The sequence below is a fragment of the Apium graveolens genome, chromosome 3 (genome assembly GCF_009905375.1).
Source record: "Apium graveolens cultivar Ventura chromosome 3, ASM990537v1, whole genome shotgun sequence".
Classification (NCBI taxonomy): domain Eukaryota; kingdom Viridiplantae; phylum Streptophyta; class Magnoliopsida; order Apiales; family Apiaceae; genus Apium; species Apium graveolens.
Genome location: NC_133649.1, coordinates 217688856 through 217710442, shown reverse-complemented (window position 1 = coordinate 217710442; position 21587 = coordinate 217688856). Strand labels below are relative to the sequence as shown.

Here is a 21587-nt window from a genome sequence, read left to right as displayed (position 1 = left end):
TTCCTTATCTGAACGTCTCCTTAAGTCCTGATATTATTTCCTGATAAATATCTTCTGATAACTTAAGTTCTGACAACTTAAGTTCTGACTTCAGTATAAGTACTGATTTCCAGTTAAGTCCTGATTTGTCCTGTTAAGTAAGATCCAAAAACTAAACACAAATTATATTAGACATGACATCACAAATATATCTAACAGTTAATATGGGTTATTGCTGATTCGAAAAACAACCTCAAGCAGAATGTGGATAAATTTATGTCCGCAGAAATCCCAGATCCTTTATTAGATCCGGTTGGTTATGCAGCCGTGAAGGAATTTATGATCCACGGTCCATGTGGTTTGCAAAATGTCAAGTCCCCATGCATGAAATATTTACGTTGCATACGTCATTTTCCCAAAAAGTAAGATATAGGCATACCTTTTTTTATGTCATTTCAGAATCCAGTAAACTATCCTAATACCTAAACTTTGTAATAACTGAATGGTTTCAGTTACTGTGCTCAAAGTACTTTTGATGACAGTGGGTTCCAGATATATATGCGACGCAGGATAAACATTACTGTTGAAATAAGGAAGACTGAGCTGGACAACCAGTGGGTAGTACCGTACAACCGGGATCTTTTGGTCAAGTATCAATGCCATATGAATGTGGAAATATGTTGTCACGCACACAGTCTTAAGTATTTATTTAAATACTATTTGAAAGGCCATGATCGTGCTACGGTTCAAGTCCAGAGAAAGAGAAAAAGGCAACCGAATGACAGTGATGAGGGGGGAATAGATGAGATAATGCATATTTTGATGGCAGATATTTATGTGGTGCTGAAGCAGCCTATAGGATATTTGGCTTCCCTATCCATTATAGAAGTATATCTGTTGAGAGACTTTCATTTCACTTACCAGGTGACAAAAACTGCACCTTCCGTGCCAATGAAGCGCTTGGTAAAGTTGCTTCCAGGGAGAAGAACAAGTTTAGTAAACTGGAAGCCTTTTTTTAAAACTCTGTTGATGTTAATGCACGGAAGTACACGTATGATGAGATTCCAAGGTTTTATGTGTGGAATGATGGTGAGAGGAGATGGAGCATGAGGACGCGTGGGTTTCAAATAGGTAGATTGTGTTATGCGCATCACAGTATGGGAGAGCCTTGATTTCTTCATTTATTGCTTACGAAGGTATATGGTGCCACTTCTTTTGAGTCTTTAAGGACCGTTAATGGAGTTTGTTACAGTACATTCCGCGATGCCTGTAAAGAGTATTGTTTATTGGATGATGATAAAGAACAACATGAAGTGTTGACTCAAGCTTCTGCAGGTGGATTACCTCCCCAAATTCGACAACTTTTTGTCCATATTATTGTCAATTGTAAAGTCACTGATTTGAAGACTTTATGGAGTACACATTGGAAGAGCATGGTTGATGATATTTTACTAGGACGACATAAAAGTTGTCCAAATACCTTATTCACTCTCAAAGACACGCAACTGCAGTTCTATGCTTTAGGAGGTATGAGACCTTTTTACATTATAGTCTATGACTAATTTTTAAATTTTTTGCGGACTTGAACTGCAGTCCATTAATTGTTTGATTTTTTTTCTATAATTGTCTGAATGCGGTTAAATAGTTTAATATATGTAATATTGCAGAAATAGATGAGTTGCTCCGGTTAGTTAGTAAATCCTTAAAGAAATTTGATCCGTTGCCTCAACCTCCTCGTAGCTATTTGAACAATGGAACAAACCATTTGATAATTGAAGAGACAAGATATGACACCAGGAAGATGGAATATGAAGCTACCAAGCTACTACACGACTGTACAGAGGAGCAGAGAAAAATATATAATGCATTAATACAATCTATTGACAGTAATATTGGAGGGATTTTCTTTGTTTATTATAGTGGTGGATGTGGAAAGACATTCTTATGGAGAACTCTTATATGTAAGTTACGTTCAGAAAGTATAATTGTGCTTCTAGTGGCTTCTTCTGGGATTGCTGCCACATTAATGCCCGGTGGTCGGACTGCGCACTCCAGATTTAAAAATCTAATAGTTCTTGATGAATGTTCAACATGTAATATTGCCCATAATTCAGATATTGCGCAACTCATAAAGCAGACACAATTAATAATATGGGACGAGGCGCCTATGCAGCACAGGTACGCATTCAAATACCTAGACCGATCGTTGAAGGATATCATGAAATCTGTTGATCAAGAACATTACAACATGCTTTTTGGCGGTATTACTGTAATTCTGGGTGGTGATTTCCGTCAAATCCTCCCAGTCATTACGTATGGAGATCGTGCTGATATTGTAGCTGCCTGTATCACTAGGTCACGACTGTGGTCCATTTGCCAAGTATTCTTGCTGACAGAAAACATGCGCTTGAAACAAGGTGAAAGTGATAGTGAAAGTGAAGAGCTTAAAAAGTTTGCAAAATGGGTAATTGACATTGGTAATGGCCAAGTTAGTCCACCCCGGGTTTGCAATTTGCCACTCATTGAAAATCAAATTTTGATTCCATCTCAGTTCTGTGATGTACAAACTGAGAACACAGTTGATAACATGATTTGTAGCATGTATCCTAATTTTTCTCACGAAAGCCACAGTACACAGTACTTGAGCGAGAGAGTTATTTTGACGCCTACCAACCAGACTGTGGGCCACCTCAATTCGCTTATTGTAGACAAGCTCCAAGGAGAATCTGTGTCCTATTTTAGTGTGGATGCTGTAGAGGAATTTGGTGGGACAGATGAGGATCTGACTGAAGCCTTCCCAGTAGAGTATTTGAACTCCTTAAATGTTGCTGGGATGCCACCTCATGATCTGAAACTTAAGGTTGGGGTTGTTGTTATGGTAATGCGTAATTTGAACCAAACGTTAGGTTTGTGTAATGGTACAAGGATGATTGTGGCCAAATGCCTGAAATTCTGTGTGGAGTGTGAAGTAATCTGTGGTACCTTTGTTGGTTCGAAACATTTCATTCCACGTATAGAGATTTCTCCCTCATATACAAAAATGCCATTCAAATTGGTATGGAAACAAATGCCTCTACAGATATGCTATGCCATGACAATCAACAAATATCAAGGTCAATCCCTCAAGACAGTTGGGCTATACTTACCTAAGTCAGTTTTGAATCATGGACAGTATTATATTGCTATTAGTCGAGTAACCTCACCCACCGGCCTCACTATATTTGTTGATGATGAGTCTGGTGCAGCTACAAATTTAACCCAAAATGTTGTGTACAAAGAAGTTTTTTACGACCTTCCAAAAGCTTAGTTTTTTTGATTTTATGTATGTGTAGTGATACAGTATTGTGATTAAGTAATTATACAAATCTGATTGTGGGAAAATATTTTTTTGTATAAAATACATTGCTCTTTACCATTATATATTGTAACTTATTTGACGGATTGGTAGTATTTTATTCTTCTATAAACGTATTCTCAATTGCTTCGTCTTACATGTAACATAATAAAATAAGAATTACACTAATGACCGTAGAAATAGATGAAGAAAGGGTATAATTAAAATGTGAAGAGTTGATCAGACGTAACAAACTTCAAAAGTATAAATAAGTTCCGAATTAAAGTACAAATAACCTTCATGCCAGATTGGAAGTGCAATTAACTAAGGAGAACAACTCTGAATGTGTAGTTATTTTGGTACATGAATCGTAGTCTGTTGCCTGCAACAAAGTTATTATCCTAGGGGAAATCGTTCCAGCACAATCCAAATCGGCACGTTTTCCTCTTTCGCTGACAGGCGACATACCAAGTACCATCTCCAAATAGAAGTCTGAGGAGAGTAGATTTGGTCCATGGTCAAAATACTTGGAGCATGAGTCTTGGGAAATACTATATGGAAGATTAAAAAAAAGTTAAGAGCACAAGTATAGATTAAGCATAATCAATTTTTTACAAGGACTGGGTACAGGTTATCATACCACTCCGTGTCCTCTTTGATTAACATGTGACGGCAAAAGAGTTACTGTGAAGGAAAGGTATTTTCTTCTTCACCAAAATATACTTCTGGATTTGCTTGGGTGGCTCCGAAAGTGGCATGAAATTTTACAGTTACTTATGAAACTATAACAAGTCATTAACCTATCAATTGAAATGTACCTTCCTCCACATTTTCCTGAGTCGCATCATGCAAAATCCCAGGTATTTGACTTCCTCCTGATGATATCTCATTAACCAATCCTGGAATAAAAATAATTAGTTAAAATTATGCATACAACCCAAAGATCACCCGCACAAAATATAATCTTAGCTCAGAAATATCATCAGTATGAAAAGAAAGAGTTGAATGAGGTACCTTCAATTCAGCAGTTCCAGAACTGCTATCATCATTTGCCATCAAAACATAGTTCACCTCTTCTTCAGAATCTGAAGTGTCTGCCCAGTTTTTCTTCTTTGTGATAAGTTCCTGGCCTTTATCACCTTTTCCTTTCTTGCAGTCAGGAGAGATGTGGCCTCTTTCACCATAATTGTAGCATTTGACATTTGAGTTATCTCCTATGTCAGACTTTACTCCTTTGCCTTCAGTCTTTCTGAACCCTTTCTTTTCAGAACTTCCACCTTTCTTGGAAAACTTCTTACCCTTTCTGAATTTCTTGTAGGCTATCTTTGTGATACCATTCACCATAAGAGCACACAGTTGCATCATCTCTGCATCAACATCCACTTCAGAATAATTTTCAGATTCTGAATCATCATCATCAGAATATCATGACTCTGAATCAGACTGTATGATGAAAGCCTTTCCTTTGCCCCTCTTTGAGACAACCACTTTAAGAGAGTCCTCCTCAGCTTTAAGTGCAACTGTCTTTGACGTTCTTCCATGCCTTTTGCTCTTTTGATCCATCTCAAGTTCATGAGTCTTGAGCATACCATAAATTTCATCAAGAGTAGTTTCATCAAGGTCATAGTTGTCTCTTATGGTAGTAGACTTCAAATCCCAATTTTCAGGAAGAGCTAAAAGGAATTTTAGATTTGAATCTTCAAGATCATATTCCTTATCCACTAGTGACAGATCTTTCAAGAGTTTGGAAAATCTGTCATATAAATCAGTTAGTGACTCATCAAATTTTGAGTCGAAGTGCTCATACTCCTGTGTGAGTATTGTCTTCCTGTTCTTTTTGATGGCTTCAGTTCCCTGGAATCTTGTCTCCAAGGCATCCCATATTTCCTTTGCAGTCTTGAATCCAATTACCCTGTTTGACATGACATTGTCGATTGCACTATGAAGTAAATGCCTTACCCTTGCATCCTTGGCAATGGATGAGATATCTTCAGGTGTGTAATCACCTTTCTCCTTTGGTATCATCTTTGCTGGTTGATCAGCAACTGCAACAGAAAGCTTGGTAGGCTTATATGGTCCATCATTAATTCTATCAAGTTATTATGGATCTGTGATTTCCAGAAACATAGCCATCTTTACTTTTCATATAGGATACTCAGATGCTCTCAGTATGGGAACCCTAATACTCTCATATCGACTGTGGGTTTAATTATTTTGAGTATCTTGAGTTTTGGTGGGCTTAGGTGGAGTTTGTGTTTCGTCAAACATAATTGTAAACTGGATCTCAATGTTTGTATATCAACAGAGAGGCTCTGATACCACTGTTAGGTCACACAACACTATAGAAGGGGGTTGAATATAGTGTTTATACAATCAAATCAATTTAAAATACAAGTATGTAACAGTAATCAAGTTTATTCAATAAGTACTGTTACAAAGTAGGTTAAACTACTCTCTCAGTGATGAACAATATCACTAAGAGCTGCTAAGTTACAATCAATAATCTTTCTCGTGAATGATAACACATATAGTGTAAATCCTAAGCTGTGTTTATATAGTACACAGTTATAAGATATCTTCTAATTGATATGGAATATAATTCTGTCTCCTAAAATATATCAATCAGATATTATCTTCTGTAGTCATATAGTTGTCCAACTCTCCATGCATATCTTTATTTGTTTAATCCAGATCCTCTCATGTAAATCAGCTGCATTCCTTATCTAAAGTCTTCCCGCACTTAAGTCCTGATATATCTTCTGACGCCTTAAGTTCTGATATAAGTTCTGACTTCAGTAAGTCCTGATTTCCAGTAAGTCCTGATAAGTCCTGATATTAAGTTCTGAAACTAAACACAACAGATTAGACATGACATCACAAATATATCTAACATTACAGCTAATGCCTTTGAAATTAAGTCTGGCACGATTCAATTGGTACATAATTTAGTACAGTTTGGGGGTGCTTCAAAGGAAGATCCCAATATGCATATTAGGGATTTCATCGAGATTTGCGACACCTTCAAGTTCAACGGTGTTTCGGAAGATGCTGTGAAATTGAGACTTTTCCCATTTTCTCTGAGAAATAAAGCTAAGAGCTGGTTGCACTCTCTACCAGCAGGTTCTGTTGTGGAGTGTACGGGGCTGTAAAATGGCAAAAAATGCCCATATTTTCACATAAGGTTGTAAAATTATTTGAGCAAAATTCACCTCCCCTGTCTATGCGAAGGACTTTAATGACCTGGTTTGATTCTTTTTCAGCCTGTGCTTTGATGTCTTGAAGTGTGCAAGTGCTTCGTCCTTTATCCTGAGCATATAAACCTATATAGCACGGCTAAAATCATCAACAAATAACAGAAAGTACTTAATAATAGCTCATGTTGGTGGTGAGATAGGGCCGCAGATATCTCCATGGATGAGTTCCAGGCCTTCTTTAGCATAAAAACCAGATTATGAAGGGAATGGGTGTCTGGCCTGCTTAGACATCAAAAATCCTTTACATACGTGCTTCGGGTGGGTGAAAACTGGTAAGCCGTATGCCATTCTGTTCTTGGACATCAGGTTCATGGAATTAAAATTCACATGACCGAGCCGTGAACTCCACAGCCAGGTCAATGCATCCGCCTTTATTAACAGACACGTACCACTGGCATCCTTTAGTATTATATTGTACAATCTATTTGCTGCCTGTTTCACTTTCATTATCATGACATTCTTTTCATTATACACCAACAATAAATCTCCCTTAATCATAACTTTATTACCATTTTCAGAGAACTGACCAAATGAGATTATATTATTACATAGACTTGGAATAAAATATACCTTTCTGAGAATACATTCTTTTCCATCCTGTGTCATGAGGTTGATTGATCCTTTGCCATGTATTTCAACTGTAGATCCATCCCCGAACTTGACTTCACCTCTCACTCCTTCGTCCAAATTAGTGAACTTCGAACGATGACCAATCATGTGGTTACTGGCCCCATTATCAAGGTACCACATGCTTGTGCCCCTTTGCTCTTCGTGCCCTGTTCTGTTCAGTATTGGGCTCACTCCTCCATTTAATAGGATCATTTCATCCTTCACAGCTTGACATTTATCCAATATAAGGGTGGGTTCAACGTCATTCACTTGGGCTAAGTTTGCCTCATGTATTCGCTTATTTTCTCACCTGGGCTTACGACACTCCGCAGCGTAGTGTCCATAAGCACTGCAATTAAAGCATCATATATTGGCTATGTCACGTCCACCCTGGAGAAATATTTTCCCCTGGCTTCGTCTCTACCCATGAGCTACCTCTATTTGCTCGCTTTAGCCATTCATCTCGAGTGAGCAGTACTGACCATCCTTGTTCTCCCTCTTCACCTATTCCCCTATTGCTCTTCGGTGAGAAGGAGCTGATGTTCACTATTATGAGTTTTCCCACACAATATTATGCTTCTATTAAAAATACTTTCGAGACACAAATCCTTTTGTTTTGAAAGGTCGCTTGTTTTGCAAGTCAGTGATGAGTCGCGTATTTATCAAAATGTCATATTTTGAATCGATTTCAATCTTAAACCTACCGAGTCAAATGTTTTGACAAATTGAGTCATATATTATATAAATTATGTGATGCGTGAATTATGTGTTTACAGAAAGTCAAGGTAGATTTTCTTTTGTGTTTACTGCAAGTCAAGGTAGATTTCTTTATGTGTTTACATCAAGTCAAGGCTGATTTTTTTTACTATATATTTAATTGTTATTTGAGATTGGAAACATGTGGATAGTTCGATAAATAGAGGAAATGCTGCCGAATTTTCGGTAGATTTCCTATCCATATATTCGATATGAATAAGTTTGTTATATAAATAAATTATTAGTTCACATATCATTGAAACATGTCTATGTGCGTATATAGGTCAAGGGTCTTGTGTCTGACTGTTTTCTTTATATGTGGGTTATCGTTTGGGTAAACGATAGAGTTTTGATACGCAGTTCGTCGAGTAATTATCGTGTATATAATTAAGAGTGTATCTTTTAATTATAGATATGAGTTGTTCAAGATGATCAAGATGAGACTTTGGGATACAGAGTAAAGTTGAGCAGTAATGCATATCTGGCTTCTAGCAATCGCAGGAGCAACATATCAGTGAATTATGGAAATAGAAAGACAATGATGTTATGAGACGTCAAAACAAGATAGTCATGTTATTGCGAGTGTGCTTAACTGCTAAAAACTGAAGGCAAGTTTTATTATACTATTCTAATTCCAGAATAGTTAAATGTTTTATACATCGAAATGATTGATTTTGATTATGCAAGTTTTTCTTTATTCCCGGTTCAGAATGGATAAATATTTTACATATCAAACTGCTTAGATTTCTAAATGTTTACATACTCAAAAATTTAGAGTATTTTATAAAGATTTTGGAAGACATTTCATGCATATAATCATTGGATTATTGAAATCATACTATTCTAGCAATTGTTCTTCTAGAATATAATTCATTTCCAGCTAGATAGTGAATAACTTTTTTATCAAGATTTACTCTATACACTGGATTTTGATTACATATTTAGCAAATAAATAATTATTCTAGTTATTTCGCCATCAGTTGTTGAGATTACTCTGGACCATGAGAAATGAGGAGTAGATTATGATAGGATTTCGATTGATTCGATTCCTTTATGAAAGAAAAATATTTTTGATTGGAAGATACGTAAGTGACCCGGGCGGACGGTCCAGCATTAGGGCTTTGTGTTAATTGAAATATGTTAATACAATTTTGTCCTTGGCCATAATGTGCTTTTTTATTTAAAGTACATACCGGTTGTGGCCGGTATGTAGCTTTTGTTTGATTACTCGTGTTTGGGACATGAATTCTACGAATCATGATCCAGCTATATCACAATGGCTGATCAACATATGATAGTGCATCCGTCAGAATATTGTGATTCCTAATCAAAAACTTATTGCTTACTGTTTTATTAACTTACTATTAGCTTCAGTTACTCTTCAAATATTATTCATTATCTGTTGTTCTTTTTTTATCAGCATAATACTATTGCTGATAATCATATATAAATGATTTATCCCGTGCTTCTATTTCGAATAAAAGGTGAAAATACAGTTTTGATTCAGTTTCTGGTTGATGTTGATATTTAGTTTGTTGTTAAATATCAAAGGTGGTATTAATATAGATGATTGATGTTGACTTCAGTATGGGATGTTATAAGCATCAAAGTTCGTATTAATATCTAATTTGATATTACATCAAAATGAGTATTAATTTCAAGAGTTAGGTTTTAAATGAGTTAACGATTCAGTCTATAATCACTGTTTCATATTATTATTTACGATATTCATGTAAACACTGTTTTATGAGTTTTATTCTCGTCCAGATTTAAAGTATTGCTGAAGCATTTCACTCAAAAATATCAAAATATTTTTGAATACATTCAAGGAACCAATTTTGGGATTCCTTAACAAATTTTCTAATTCCGCAATTATGATTTTAAATGTTCTGCTCTATTGCAGATGTTGGTTTTTACATTACTGAACTTGTTGAGCATTTCCTTCGCTCATACTTTCCTGTTTTTAAATTTAACCTCCAGTGAGGATTAGCTCGCGTTGTTTAGCCACATAATTCGAGAAAACAAAGAAGAAGCTTTTGGAAGGTGGTTGGTCCAGGGTTTGTGAACTAGTGTAAGTTTTATGGTGTAAAGTTGTTTATACTATATTATATTATAGTTGTGTATTGTATAGTTGGGTGTGGTATACTTCTTTTTGAAGTTATACTAGCAGGTTTAATCAAGTGATTTGGAATTTTTGAAAAGAGTTCTAAAAGAAAGTGAAAAATTTATTTGTGGAAATTTGGATATCTCATTGCTAGAACTGTAGCCTTAAAAGATCTTGGATTAGTTTGGGGTCATAAATGTTAAGTATTTCAACTGTTGGCATTTATTTATTGATTAATAGGTTATTTTGGAATGAGGTTTTATCGTGACGACCAAATCCTCTGACCCCGGACTTTGGGGCATTACAGGTTGGTATCAGAGTTGAGGTTATAGTAAACTAGAAACGATAGTGTGTAGGAGTGTGTATAGTTATTATGTAAGGAAGCTTGAGCTCATACGAGTTCATGTTGGACTATTGGATATAGTACCAACGAGTAAGCTAAGATAGGCGCATTTGTTTGAGATGGTTGTGTTGAGCTGGATAGAACTCCTGGCAGCAGCAAATGTCTATTTTGGAATCTACCAAGGCTATTACGATTCGATGATTATCGATATCCTTAGAACATGAAGAAGTTTCTAGAATCAGATGACGAGTCAACCGAAGAGTTCAAAAAGAAGATAAGTATTAAGACCTTGGCAATACCTTCTCTTTCTATAACTTCTTTCGACATCTCTCAAAGAGAGGTATCAGTTGGAGGATATAATCCCTAACACTCGTTTTCAAACATGTTTGTGTTTAAATGTGTCAAACGTTGTCATGATGCCTATTTTCAGGATTTGATAGCTCTGTCAAGTTGTGATATTGAACTTCCACTTTTCTTATATGGTGGATAGTTTTATTGGTGACATGACACCACTTAGTCATTTTGTGCTAGAATTTTATTTTCTGGATTTCATTTCCTCCAGAAATATCATTTTTTGAAATCTTTTCGGTTTTGATCCGAGGATTTCCTTAACAAGGCATTTATTATAAACCATTGATTATTAATTTGATTTTAAATTCCTTTCATATTCTTTTACTCTGACTGAGATGAACAACCTTATTTATAAGGGACGGCAGGATTCTCTGTCTGTGTGATAGGAGTTAGATGGGACACTATCACTGGTGTGTTGTGTTTTACAATAAATACTGATCACATTGTAAATATCAAAACTAAGGCACACAACATCGGGTTCATTGGATCATATTGATCTCTCTGTTATTATTTTATTTCAACAATACTTTTTTAAAAATTCAGATTTTGGTAACCACAATCGTGGTACAACTATTATGATATGAAATTATTTCCTTTCTTGAATTTCGTGATTTTATTATCTCAAATATTCGAAGGTATGTCAATCAAGTTGAGATGAGTTATCCTGGTCAAGTTAAAAGTAAGGTTATGCGATAGAGTACCACGAGCAATAATAAATTGCAATGCAGTTAAAATATCAGTAATGTATAAAGAAGTCAACCGTTTTCTTTCCCTCTCTCTTTCTCTTTCTTTGTTTCTCTATTACTAACTATATCTCTCTTTTCTTTCTCGCTGATAATGAAGATTTTTTTTATTGAGAAAGTGGTCAATGGTATGTGGATGGAATAATGGTGAGAAGTGAAGCTCCCGTGATAACTATGTTATACAAGGAATCCAAGTTTTTATATGAGATTTTCAGAAATATTGCTTCAGTAATATTGGAAATTTGATAAGAAGATCCGTACTGTTCTCTTCTGCTGATTCCGAGGAAGGAATCCTTATAAGGAGGGTAGATTGTGATATCCCGAATTTTCAAAAATTAATATTATTATTCCATGAATATGTTTATGTGATTTTTTTTGATTTAGAAGGAATAAAATTATGTATATTTTATTCATGTTTGACGTGTTCGTTTCATTAAATGGTAATGTGCTAATTAGTATTTGGTCTCAATCTCTGTTATTATTGTGAAAGTATTTAATTACTTTTTCAATTTAAAATTTTTATCTGAAAGCCGATTGTTTTATCGATAATGATAAAACTTAGTGTATTTTCAAGTCTTGGGGATCGAGTGGATATTTTACTCGCTTCAATATTTTATCCGTGTCAAAATATTATTTGGTATTTTAAACCGTGTTCACCGGCTATAGGGTGAAGTTTAAAAATATTTAAAAACAATATTTTACAACTATTTTATTACGTGTTAAAAGAATAATAATATGGTAAATATTATTTAAAATATGCTTGGCCATGATTTAAAATGTGGTGGATTTGTATGTGGTCCCGTAAGGACCAGAGTATTTTTCGGATACTCATTACGTGTTTAAAATGCATTTGTATGAAATTACCCGAAATTTGGACGCATTTTAAAGTGTGTTTTTATTGAGATACTTGTTTTATCTCATTTTGCGGGCGTTTGCATATATTACATGTGTTTTCGGGGTTTACCATTAATTTAGAAAATATTTTGGTTTTATAAAAAATATTGGACCAGGCCCCTATCGGGACGTAAAATCCCACAAAACCAGATTTTTTATTTTTATAAAATCGTGGGACTTCCAAATATTTTATATTATTACATTTTTGGAAATTCGTAATTTTTGGGAAATTTTGTTATAAAATTTATATTTATTTGATTAAATATTATTCCCCGCTAATCATTAATTTTGGGCTAATTGGTTTGAATTGATTTTTAGTTAAAAGAAAAAAAAAAGAAAAAAAAATCCTATAACTACCCGCACCCCCTCCCATTTCAATATCCACCGCCACCCCAAAACTCTTTGTCTCTTCTCTCTTCCATCCTTTATATATTTTTAATTTTCAAAAATTCATATCTCCTATTCCGTCTGTCCAAATTTCAATTATTATACATATAAATGATCAGCGCATCGATATCTACACACACACACACATATATATAGGGGGCTACTCCAATGGAAACCAATTTAGAATAGAAACTAGAAACCAAATAATTTTTTTAAAAAACTAATTCGAAATATAACACATATGGTATGCAAATCGATCATTGAGAGATGTAGAAAAATATAGTGAAATCGGATTTTAAGAACAACTTACGGTTTGACGGGAAAAATCAAATTAAAAACGGAGGGGAAAAGCCGAAATTGTGTGTGGGAGGGTGCAGAATAGTTGGGTGGGGTGATTTAGGGGGGGATCATTAGATTAGGTAGATCTAATGGTTTAGATTGGTTCCTAGTTTCTATTTTAATTTTAGTTTATATTTGATCATTCCCCTATATATATATTGCAAGGTTTTTAAAAGAAAATTTGCGGAGCATATTTCTGTTTTAATTTATTTTCGGGGCGTAGAAAAGGAGTTTGACGGTGTTGATTACTTCGCATGGCGTTTCAGCGTGTGTATGTCTATGGCTATGAATTTCGGATTTTTCAGGAGATAATTTTTCGGACTTCATATTTTCTCTAATGGGTGATCAGAATTTATTTTGGGTAAGAATTTTGAGATTCCGCTTTTGCATTTGGGTATATTATAGCATGTTAGTGTTTACATATTTATTTCATAATTTTTAGAAGTTGTTGTAGAAGTCGCTTTTGGCCGTATATTTCGTTTTTGGCGTGTTTATACATGCAAATATAAATTATTGTGTGTTATAAATTTATAAATTTTATTAGAGTATAGTTGGATTGTATTGTTTGGGATTGATTTTGAGGGGTTCTGACCCCGAGAAAAGTCCATTTTACAAAGACGTTATTTCGAATTTTTTTATAAAATATCTATTTTAATTTCAAATTATTATCTTTTATTATTTTTAAAAATCATAATTTGATTTAATTATTTATAATTTGTTTTGATTAATTATTTATTCATTTAATTAATTAATTAATTCATTTAATCAATTAATTTTATTTATAAATAATTGAATGAACTGTAATTATTTATAATTGAGCCAAATAATGCTCTAAAATAATTTTGAACTTTAAAAAATATATATATATAAGAATTGATTATTCAATTAATATTAATAATAATTGAATTATACTCACTTTATTCGTAGAAAATAGACCGTTCATCCGTTTAATACGAAACTAACGTGTCTAGACTTAGAAAAATATTATGCTTCTATTAAAAAATACTTTCAAGACACAAATCCTTTGTTTCGAAAGGTCTCTTATTTTGCAAGTCTGTGCTGAGTCGCATATTTATCGAAATGTCATATTTTGAATCGATTTCAGTCTTAAACCTACCGAGTCAAATGTTTTGACAAATTGAGTCATGTATTATATGAATTATGTGATGCGTGAATTATGCGTTTACTTAAAGTCAAGGCAGATTTTCTTTTGTGTTTACTGCAAGTCAAGGCAGATTTCCTTATGTGTTTACAGCAAGTCAAGGCTGATTTTTTTTACTATATATGTGATTGTTGATTGAGATTGGAAACAGGTGGATAGTTCGATAAATAAAGAAAATGCTGCTGAATTTTCGATAGATTTCCTATCCATATATTCAATATGAATAAGTTTTTTATATAAATAAATTGTCAGTTTATATATCATTGAAACATGTCTACGTGCGTATATAGGTCAATGGTTTTGTGTGTGGCTGTTTTCTTTATATGTGGGTTATCCTTTGGATAGACAATAGAGTTTTGACACGCACTTCGTCGAGTAATTATCGTGTAGATAATTAAGAGTGTATCATTTTATTATAGATACGAGTTGTTCAAGATGATCAAGACGAGAGTTTGGAATCCAGAGTAAAGTTGAATAGTAATGCATATCGGGCATCTAGCAATCGCAGGAGCAACATATCAATGAATTGTCGAAATAGAAAGACAGCGATGTTATGAGACGTCAAAATAAGATAATCGTGTTATTGCGAGTGTGCTTAACTGCTAAAAACTAAAGGCAAGTTTTATTATACTCTAATTCCAGAATAGTTAAATGTTTTATACATCAAAATGATTAATTTTGATTATGCAAGTTCTTCTTTATTCCCGGTTCAGAATAGATAAATATTTTACATATCAAACTGCTTAGATTTTCTAATGGTTACATACTCGAAAATTTAGAGTATTTTATAAAGATTTTGGGAGACATTCCATGCATATAATCATTGGATTATTGAAATCATGCTATTCTAGCAATTTTTCTAATAGAATATAATTCATTTCCACGTAAATAGTGAATAACTTTTATATCAAGATTTACTCTATACACTGGATTTTGATTACATATTTAGTGAATAACTAATTATTCTAGTTATTTCGCCATCATTAGTTGAGATTACTCCAAACTATGAGAAATGGGGAGTAGATTATGATAGGATTTCGATCGATTCGATTCCTTTATGAAAGAAAAATATTTTTGATTGGAAGATGCGTAAGTGACCGGGGCTGACGGTCCAGCATTAGGGCTTTGTGTTAATTGAAATATGTTAATACAATTTTGTCCTTGGCCACAATGTGCCTTTTTTATTTAAAGTACATACCGGCTGTGGACGGTATGTAGCTTTTGTTTGATTACTCGTGTTTGGGACATAAATTCTACGGATCATGATGCAGCTCTATCACAGTGGCTAATCATCATGTGATAGTGCATCCGCCGGAATATTGTGATTCCCAATCTAAAACTTGTTGCTTACTATTTTATAAGCTTACTGTTAGCTTCAGTTACTATTCAGATATCATTGATTATCTGTTGTTCTTTCTTTATCAGTATAATACTATTGCTGATAATCATACATAAATGATTTATCATGTGCTTTTGTTATGAATAAAAGGTGAAAATGTAGTTTTGATTAAGTTTCTGGTTGATGTTGATATTTAGTTTGTTGTTAAATATCAAAGGTGGTATTAATATATATGATTGATGTTGACTTCAGTATGGGATGTTGTTAGCATCAAAGTTCTTATTAATATCTAATTTGATATGACATTAAAATGAGTATTAATTTCAAAATTTGGGGTTTGAATGAGTTTATGATTCTGTCTATAATCACTGTTTCATATTATTGTTTACGATATTCATGTAAACACTATTTTACAAGTTTTATTCTCATCGAGATTGAAATTATTGCTGAAGTATTTTCGCTCAAAAATATCAAAATGATTTTGAATACATTCAAGGAACCAATTCTGTGATTCCTTAACAAATTTTCTGATTCAGCAATTATGATTTTAAATGTTCTGCTCTATTGCAGATGTTGGTTTTTATTTCAAAAGACCATATATATGTTATACTGAACTTGTTGAGCATTTCTTTCGCTCATACTTGCCTGTTTTTAAATTTAAGCTCCAGTGAGGATTAGCTTGTGCTGTTTAGCCGCATAATTCGAGGAAGCTGTTATGAAATTAATAACACACAGGGGGGTGAATGTGTTTTACTATTTTTGAGCTTTTATTGAATGTTTATGGTTGAACAAAGTAAATTAATTCTTGTAGTGAAATGTGTTCATGCAGAGTTTAGGCTTGCAGAAAAATAAAGAACAAAGATCTTCAAAATTCACTTAATTTTATATTAAAATTAATATTGTTTTGCTACAAAATTTCTAGGCTCTTTGTTGATAAAGAGCTTAGCTTCTCCTTGGGAGTGTTACAAGAAATTGTTACTACTGACTAAGGACCGGTGTTAACTTTATAACTCGGTTAACTGCTGGTTTATAAAGTGTGTAATAAGACATGCTATTAGCTTTTCTAAACTGTCATTTGTCATTTCTATTTATAGAAAAGTAGATCTTCCATTTCTGGCTTAGCATATCTTTAGAATCCCGTGTTCACTTTAATTTACCTCTGTTAATTAATCTTTACCATTGATCTTGCACATTCTTCAAGCTGTTTTTTGTAGACTTGTCAATCCATCTGTTGGATTGTTTGTTGATTGTTTATCTTGGATATTGAACTGATCTGCAACTTTATACTTTGAGATTGTACCTCGAGATCTCCAGTTTAGGTCTATAGAACACTTGACATGTCGATAAGTATATTGGCTTATCGAGATCTCTAGTACTCTATATTTAGTTTGGCTTGTAGGTCTTTAGTTCCCTATAAGAGAATTTAGGCTTGTCGAGATCTCTAGTCTTCACATCTTCACTTTGACTTATCGATAACTCTTAGTTCTCTAGTAGCTTCTTGACTTGTCGATATCTCAGAGTTCTCTAGTCAAATTTAACTTGTCGATATCCAGAGTCCTCTAGAGAATTTTAACTTGTCGATATCTTTGAGTTCTCTAGTGAATTTTGACTTATCGATATCTCTGAGTTCTCTAGTGGAACTTGACTTATCGATAACTCAGAGTTCTCTAATGAATGTAGACTTGTCGATAACTATGAGTTCTCTAGTGAAGAAATGAATTGTCGATATCTCCAGCCATCATGTCTTCAATTTGGCTTATCGATATCTTTCTGAGTTCTCTAGTAGCTTTCCTTACTTCTCGATAAGCCATTCTGGAGTTCTCGAATGACTTCTCTATAACATTAAATCTGTGACTTGTAAAGATCTTGACTTAGAGTATTTTTCTTCAAACGGATTTATTCAACTCCAAGCTTTTTTAAAATTCTTCTGAGGCATGATCTTCTTGATCTTCTTCCAGATAGAATCCCTAGGCTAGATACTGTTTCAGGAAAAAGACTCCAGTTTGCTCCTTATATTTTTATAGACTTTAAGTTTTACAAGTACATTATACAGATTAAGATAACAATACAACTTACTTAGGGTTGACAAAATGTCTTAGTCTTGTTAGAGTACAGGCATGTCTTTTACAACAATCTCTCCCAATTTGTGAGAAGATTGCTCAACACAAATTCATGCCTGTTAACAAGACTTACCCCAAGTTTAAAGAGATGAAAGATTAAATTGATACACAAAGCTTGATCAACTTGCAACTATTTGTACATTAGGAAATTCACAGAGTTTAATGGTTACAAGTGTCAGGTAAAGATAGTTTTTACATCAGCGTCTTCTCTTTGTAGGTCCTTTAAATAATCAAGAAATTCAAGTTCTTCTATAATAGGTGTCCCACTTAAAGCTTCATTGGGTTTCTGTATAACGACTCGTGTATTTTCTATTTATTTTCAATATTTAAAAGTGTAATAAATGAATAAATAATTAAATAAAATGTGTATATTGATTTTTGGCAGCAGTGTGTTGATTTTTACTAATTATCTATGATCTATTGATATATGGTATGGATTTTTGTGATTTATTATCGAGATATGTGGTTCTGTTATGCTTGTAAAAGTGATTTTATTATAGTTTTAATTCCATAAATATTTGGATTGCCTCTAACATCTGTTTTATATTTTATAATTTCAATAATTATTTTTAGGATTTTATAAAATTGGGAAATCAATATTTCACAAATTATTTATCTTTAAATGATTTTCTAAGTGTGTTTATTTATAAATTCCATATTTAATTCCAGAATTCTTCAAAAATTATGGAATTCATATTTTACTAAGTTTATAATATTTTGGTAATTTTAAAATTATTTTGGAAATTTTTGGGATTAATTTCTCTCGCGCGTTGTTTCGTTTAATTATTAAAAAGCTGGTATAAAGTGCACCTTAAAAATTATTTTAAAATTTCAAAAATTATGTTTTTATGTACTCCGGGATATTTCTGATATTTTAAAGCTAATTGGGAATTATTTTTAAATATTTTTAACCGCTATTTGTTTCGTAAATCCGGTATAAAACGAGATTACAGAACCCGGAAATTGCTGAGATAATAGGGCGACACGTGTCACAATTAAGGATACGTGTCTGCAACTCCTTATTTGGGAAAATAAACACATCACCCCCCCCTTTGTCTCTCCTTCTCGGCTTTGACTGATTTCTTTTTCTTTCTCTCTCTAAATCTCTGGTTCTCTCTCTCGATCTTCTTCTCTGTTTCTTTCATTTCTCCCTCCTCCTTCCTGAGTTCTTGTTTGCCTGTTCTCCTCGGTTTTCCGGCCTATTTTTCCGATGAGCCGCCACTGTACTCTGGTTTGGCATGGTTTGTTTTGTTCATTTGGTATGCATATATATATACCTGTATATATGTGTGTGCCCTGTGTATTTGTGTGTGCCTATTAGTGTGATTGTGTGTATGTGGTGGCGCGTGGCCGCGTGTGGTTACCTGGCTGCTCTGTTGTGTTGCTCCGTTGGGTTGCTCAGTTTAGGCTTCTCAGTTGGGCTTTTGGTTTGGGCCTTGTTGGCCCGCGTGTGTGCTGTTGGTTTGGACTGTGCAGATTTTTAATTTTAATTTTTAATTCCTTTTATTGCAGGGAATTATTGAGTAATATTCGTGATAAAAATGAATTTACGCGGGAAAATTTTAGTAATTAATCGGCGAAATTTTTGGTTGGAATCTGAATTATCGGGTACCCCGAGAATGTTGCCGCCGTACCGCGATGACTCGTTACGAGCGGACGGTGGACGGTGATGACGTTGTTCTGAGTCCTAACTTTTATAAATACATAAAACAATTTGTACAAAATGTTTTCGAAAATAAATCGTATATTGTAATTGTACGTAAATAAATACGTGATTGTGGAATTGGTGTTGTGACGAAACTTATGGATTATTGTGATTGTTGACGTCGATTGTAAACGTTGGGTACGCTTATAAACAAAAGAGTTACTGCCAAAATTTTCTAAAAATTTACTTTAAAAACGTACTTATTTATATTATACGTGTTACCCCTATTTGTGTTCGGATTATGTGATTACGTGATTGTGTGTATAATTGCTATACGAGTCGGGTTATCGGATTGGGTTATTAGGATTTAAGGATATCAAGCATGTCGATATAACTGATTAGGGTATTCTGTATTTTTAGATCCCATTCAGGTCTCACCAAGATCGAAGTCAGCATAAAAGCTACTTAAAATTTCCGAAAGCGTTGCAAGGAAAGTACCCTTGACCATTCTTTTATGGTTCAATACGTATGAATAGCTAATGTTTTAATCTCGTAATGGAACAGAAATGTTTTAAGTTACGTATCCCCTGTAGTTATAAATCACTGTTTTAAATCTGTATTTGGGGAAAAGTAACTTCGAAAGATACCTATCTCGAATGAAATGATTTGCGAACTAGATTTTTAAATGTGTGCTGTTAAAATGAATGATTTTGAAATGAGATAGGTAAAAGTATTTTGAAAACTGGATAAAGCGATCATATATGGGATACATAGGGGTCAGAGTAGGCCTATTGAGGTGCCGTAAGAGGCTAATTCGGTTGCGCGCAAATTATAACCGATTAGTCCAGCAGGTCAAAGACCTAGCTAGTCTCTGAGGTCTGGAGCAGGTAAATGGGATGCCAGTTAGAGCCATCTGGTGTTAATAGCCTGATCAGCTGTCTTCACATATCGGTTACGTATCTGATTTAGCTTTGTGATTCCCGTAAGGGTATAATTACTTGATACAGTGGTTTTATAAATATGAATAGCATGCTAAAATTGGACTCCAGTACTCACACAGCACACTACTATGTTGTTTTGTAAAAGCATGCTAGTCAGTGATATCCAATTATCCCAGCTTTTTATTATTTAACGTTATTCACATGATTACAACTCTGTTCCTGTTATGAATATCTTGTGTACTTGATGATAAGCAAAACAAAACACCTTAGTAGATTTAACTTAGTGAATTTTGTAGCACCCGATGGATGACCAATTATAGTCCTGAAGGATGATTCAATATAGTCCCGACGGATGACTAATTGATATCCATCGAGTGAGTAGCTTATGTAACAATAAGTCATGTAGCACATTTCTGCAAACAACTTTGTATAGATTCTGTAGTAGCATATGAGTCATGTTGACTACTAGTAGATATATAGAATAGGTTGATTAATTGTAAATATTAGATGTCTTGTAATTTTTCAGAAATGAAATGGAGTCAAGTGTCAAATAGCTACCCGACGGATGATCAACAAGGCTACCCGACGGATGATCAACAAAGCCACCCGACGGATAACAAGCATGTACCCGACGGATGATCAATTCAAATATCTATTGACAGTGACAACACAGTCACATGCGTTGGGTGTTTGCAAAAGGAATGTGGAAGCCTATTTAACAGGAAATGAAGAACAAAGAAGCATTACCATTTCCATACAAGTTAAGAAGATTTTCAAAGATGCTGGAATAGAGTAGTGAAGCAGCATGGAGTTTGATTTGATAGTTTTGTTTTTTTATCCTGTCTTATTACCATGTAAACTTGGTGGTATATAAACCAAGTGTAGCAAGTAGAACAAACAACTAAGCAAACACTTTTAGAAGAGAAATAGAGAAAGCTGTAACTGTTAAGAATTTCTCTGTAGTTTGTTTGTTCACTTGTAAAGTAGCTGTGAGACAGTTTGTTCTTCACAGAGTTCTTAATTTGATATATATATATATATATATATATATATATATATATATATATATATATCTGGTGGATACTTTCAAATCCACCAGAAAGTTTTAAAGACTTGTGTTTTTATTACTTTGTGTTTTTGATTTATTTAACTTGTGATTCCGCACCTTGCAAATCAAAACACTTATATATATAGTTTTAGTTAGAACATTTTTAGTTCAAGAAAAAGTTTACTAGAATTACATTCAACCCCCCTTCTGTAATTCTTGCTGCATTGTTAGTGACTAAC

The 21587-nt window shown here is 33.8% G+C and overlaps 1 protein-coding gene across 1 annotated transcript; it reads left to right on the top strand.

Moving 5' to 3' along the window:
• Positions 1–255: 255 nt before the first annotated feature.
• On the top strand, positions 256–3286 carry LOC141714815 (uncharacterized). Its single transcript, XM_074518311.1, has 4 exons — positions 256–401; positions 492–1068; positions 1176–1506; positions 1647–3286. Exons 1-4 carry the CDS (start codon positions 256–258, stop codon positions 3284–3286), a joined length of 2694 nt encoding a protein of 897 aa, XP_074374412.1.
• The last annotated feature ends 18301 nt before the right edge of the window (positions 3287–21587 follow it).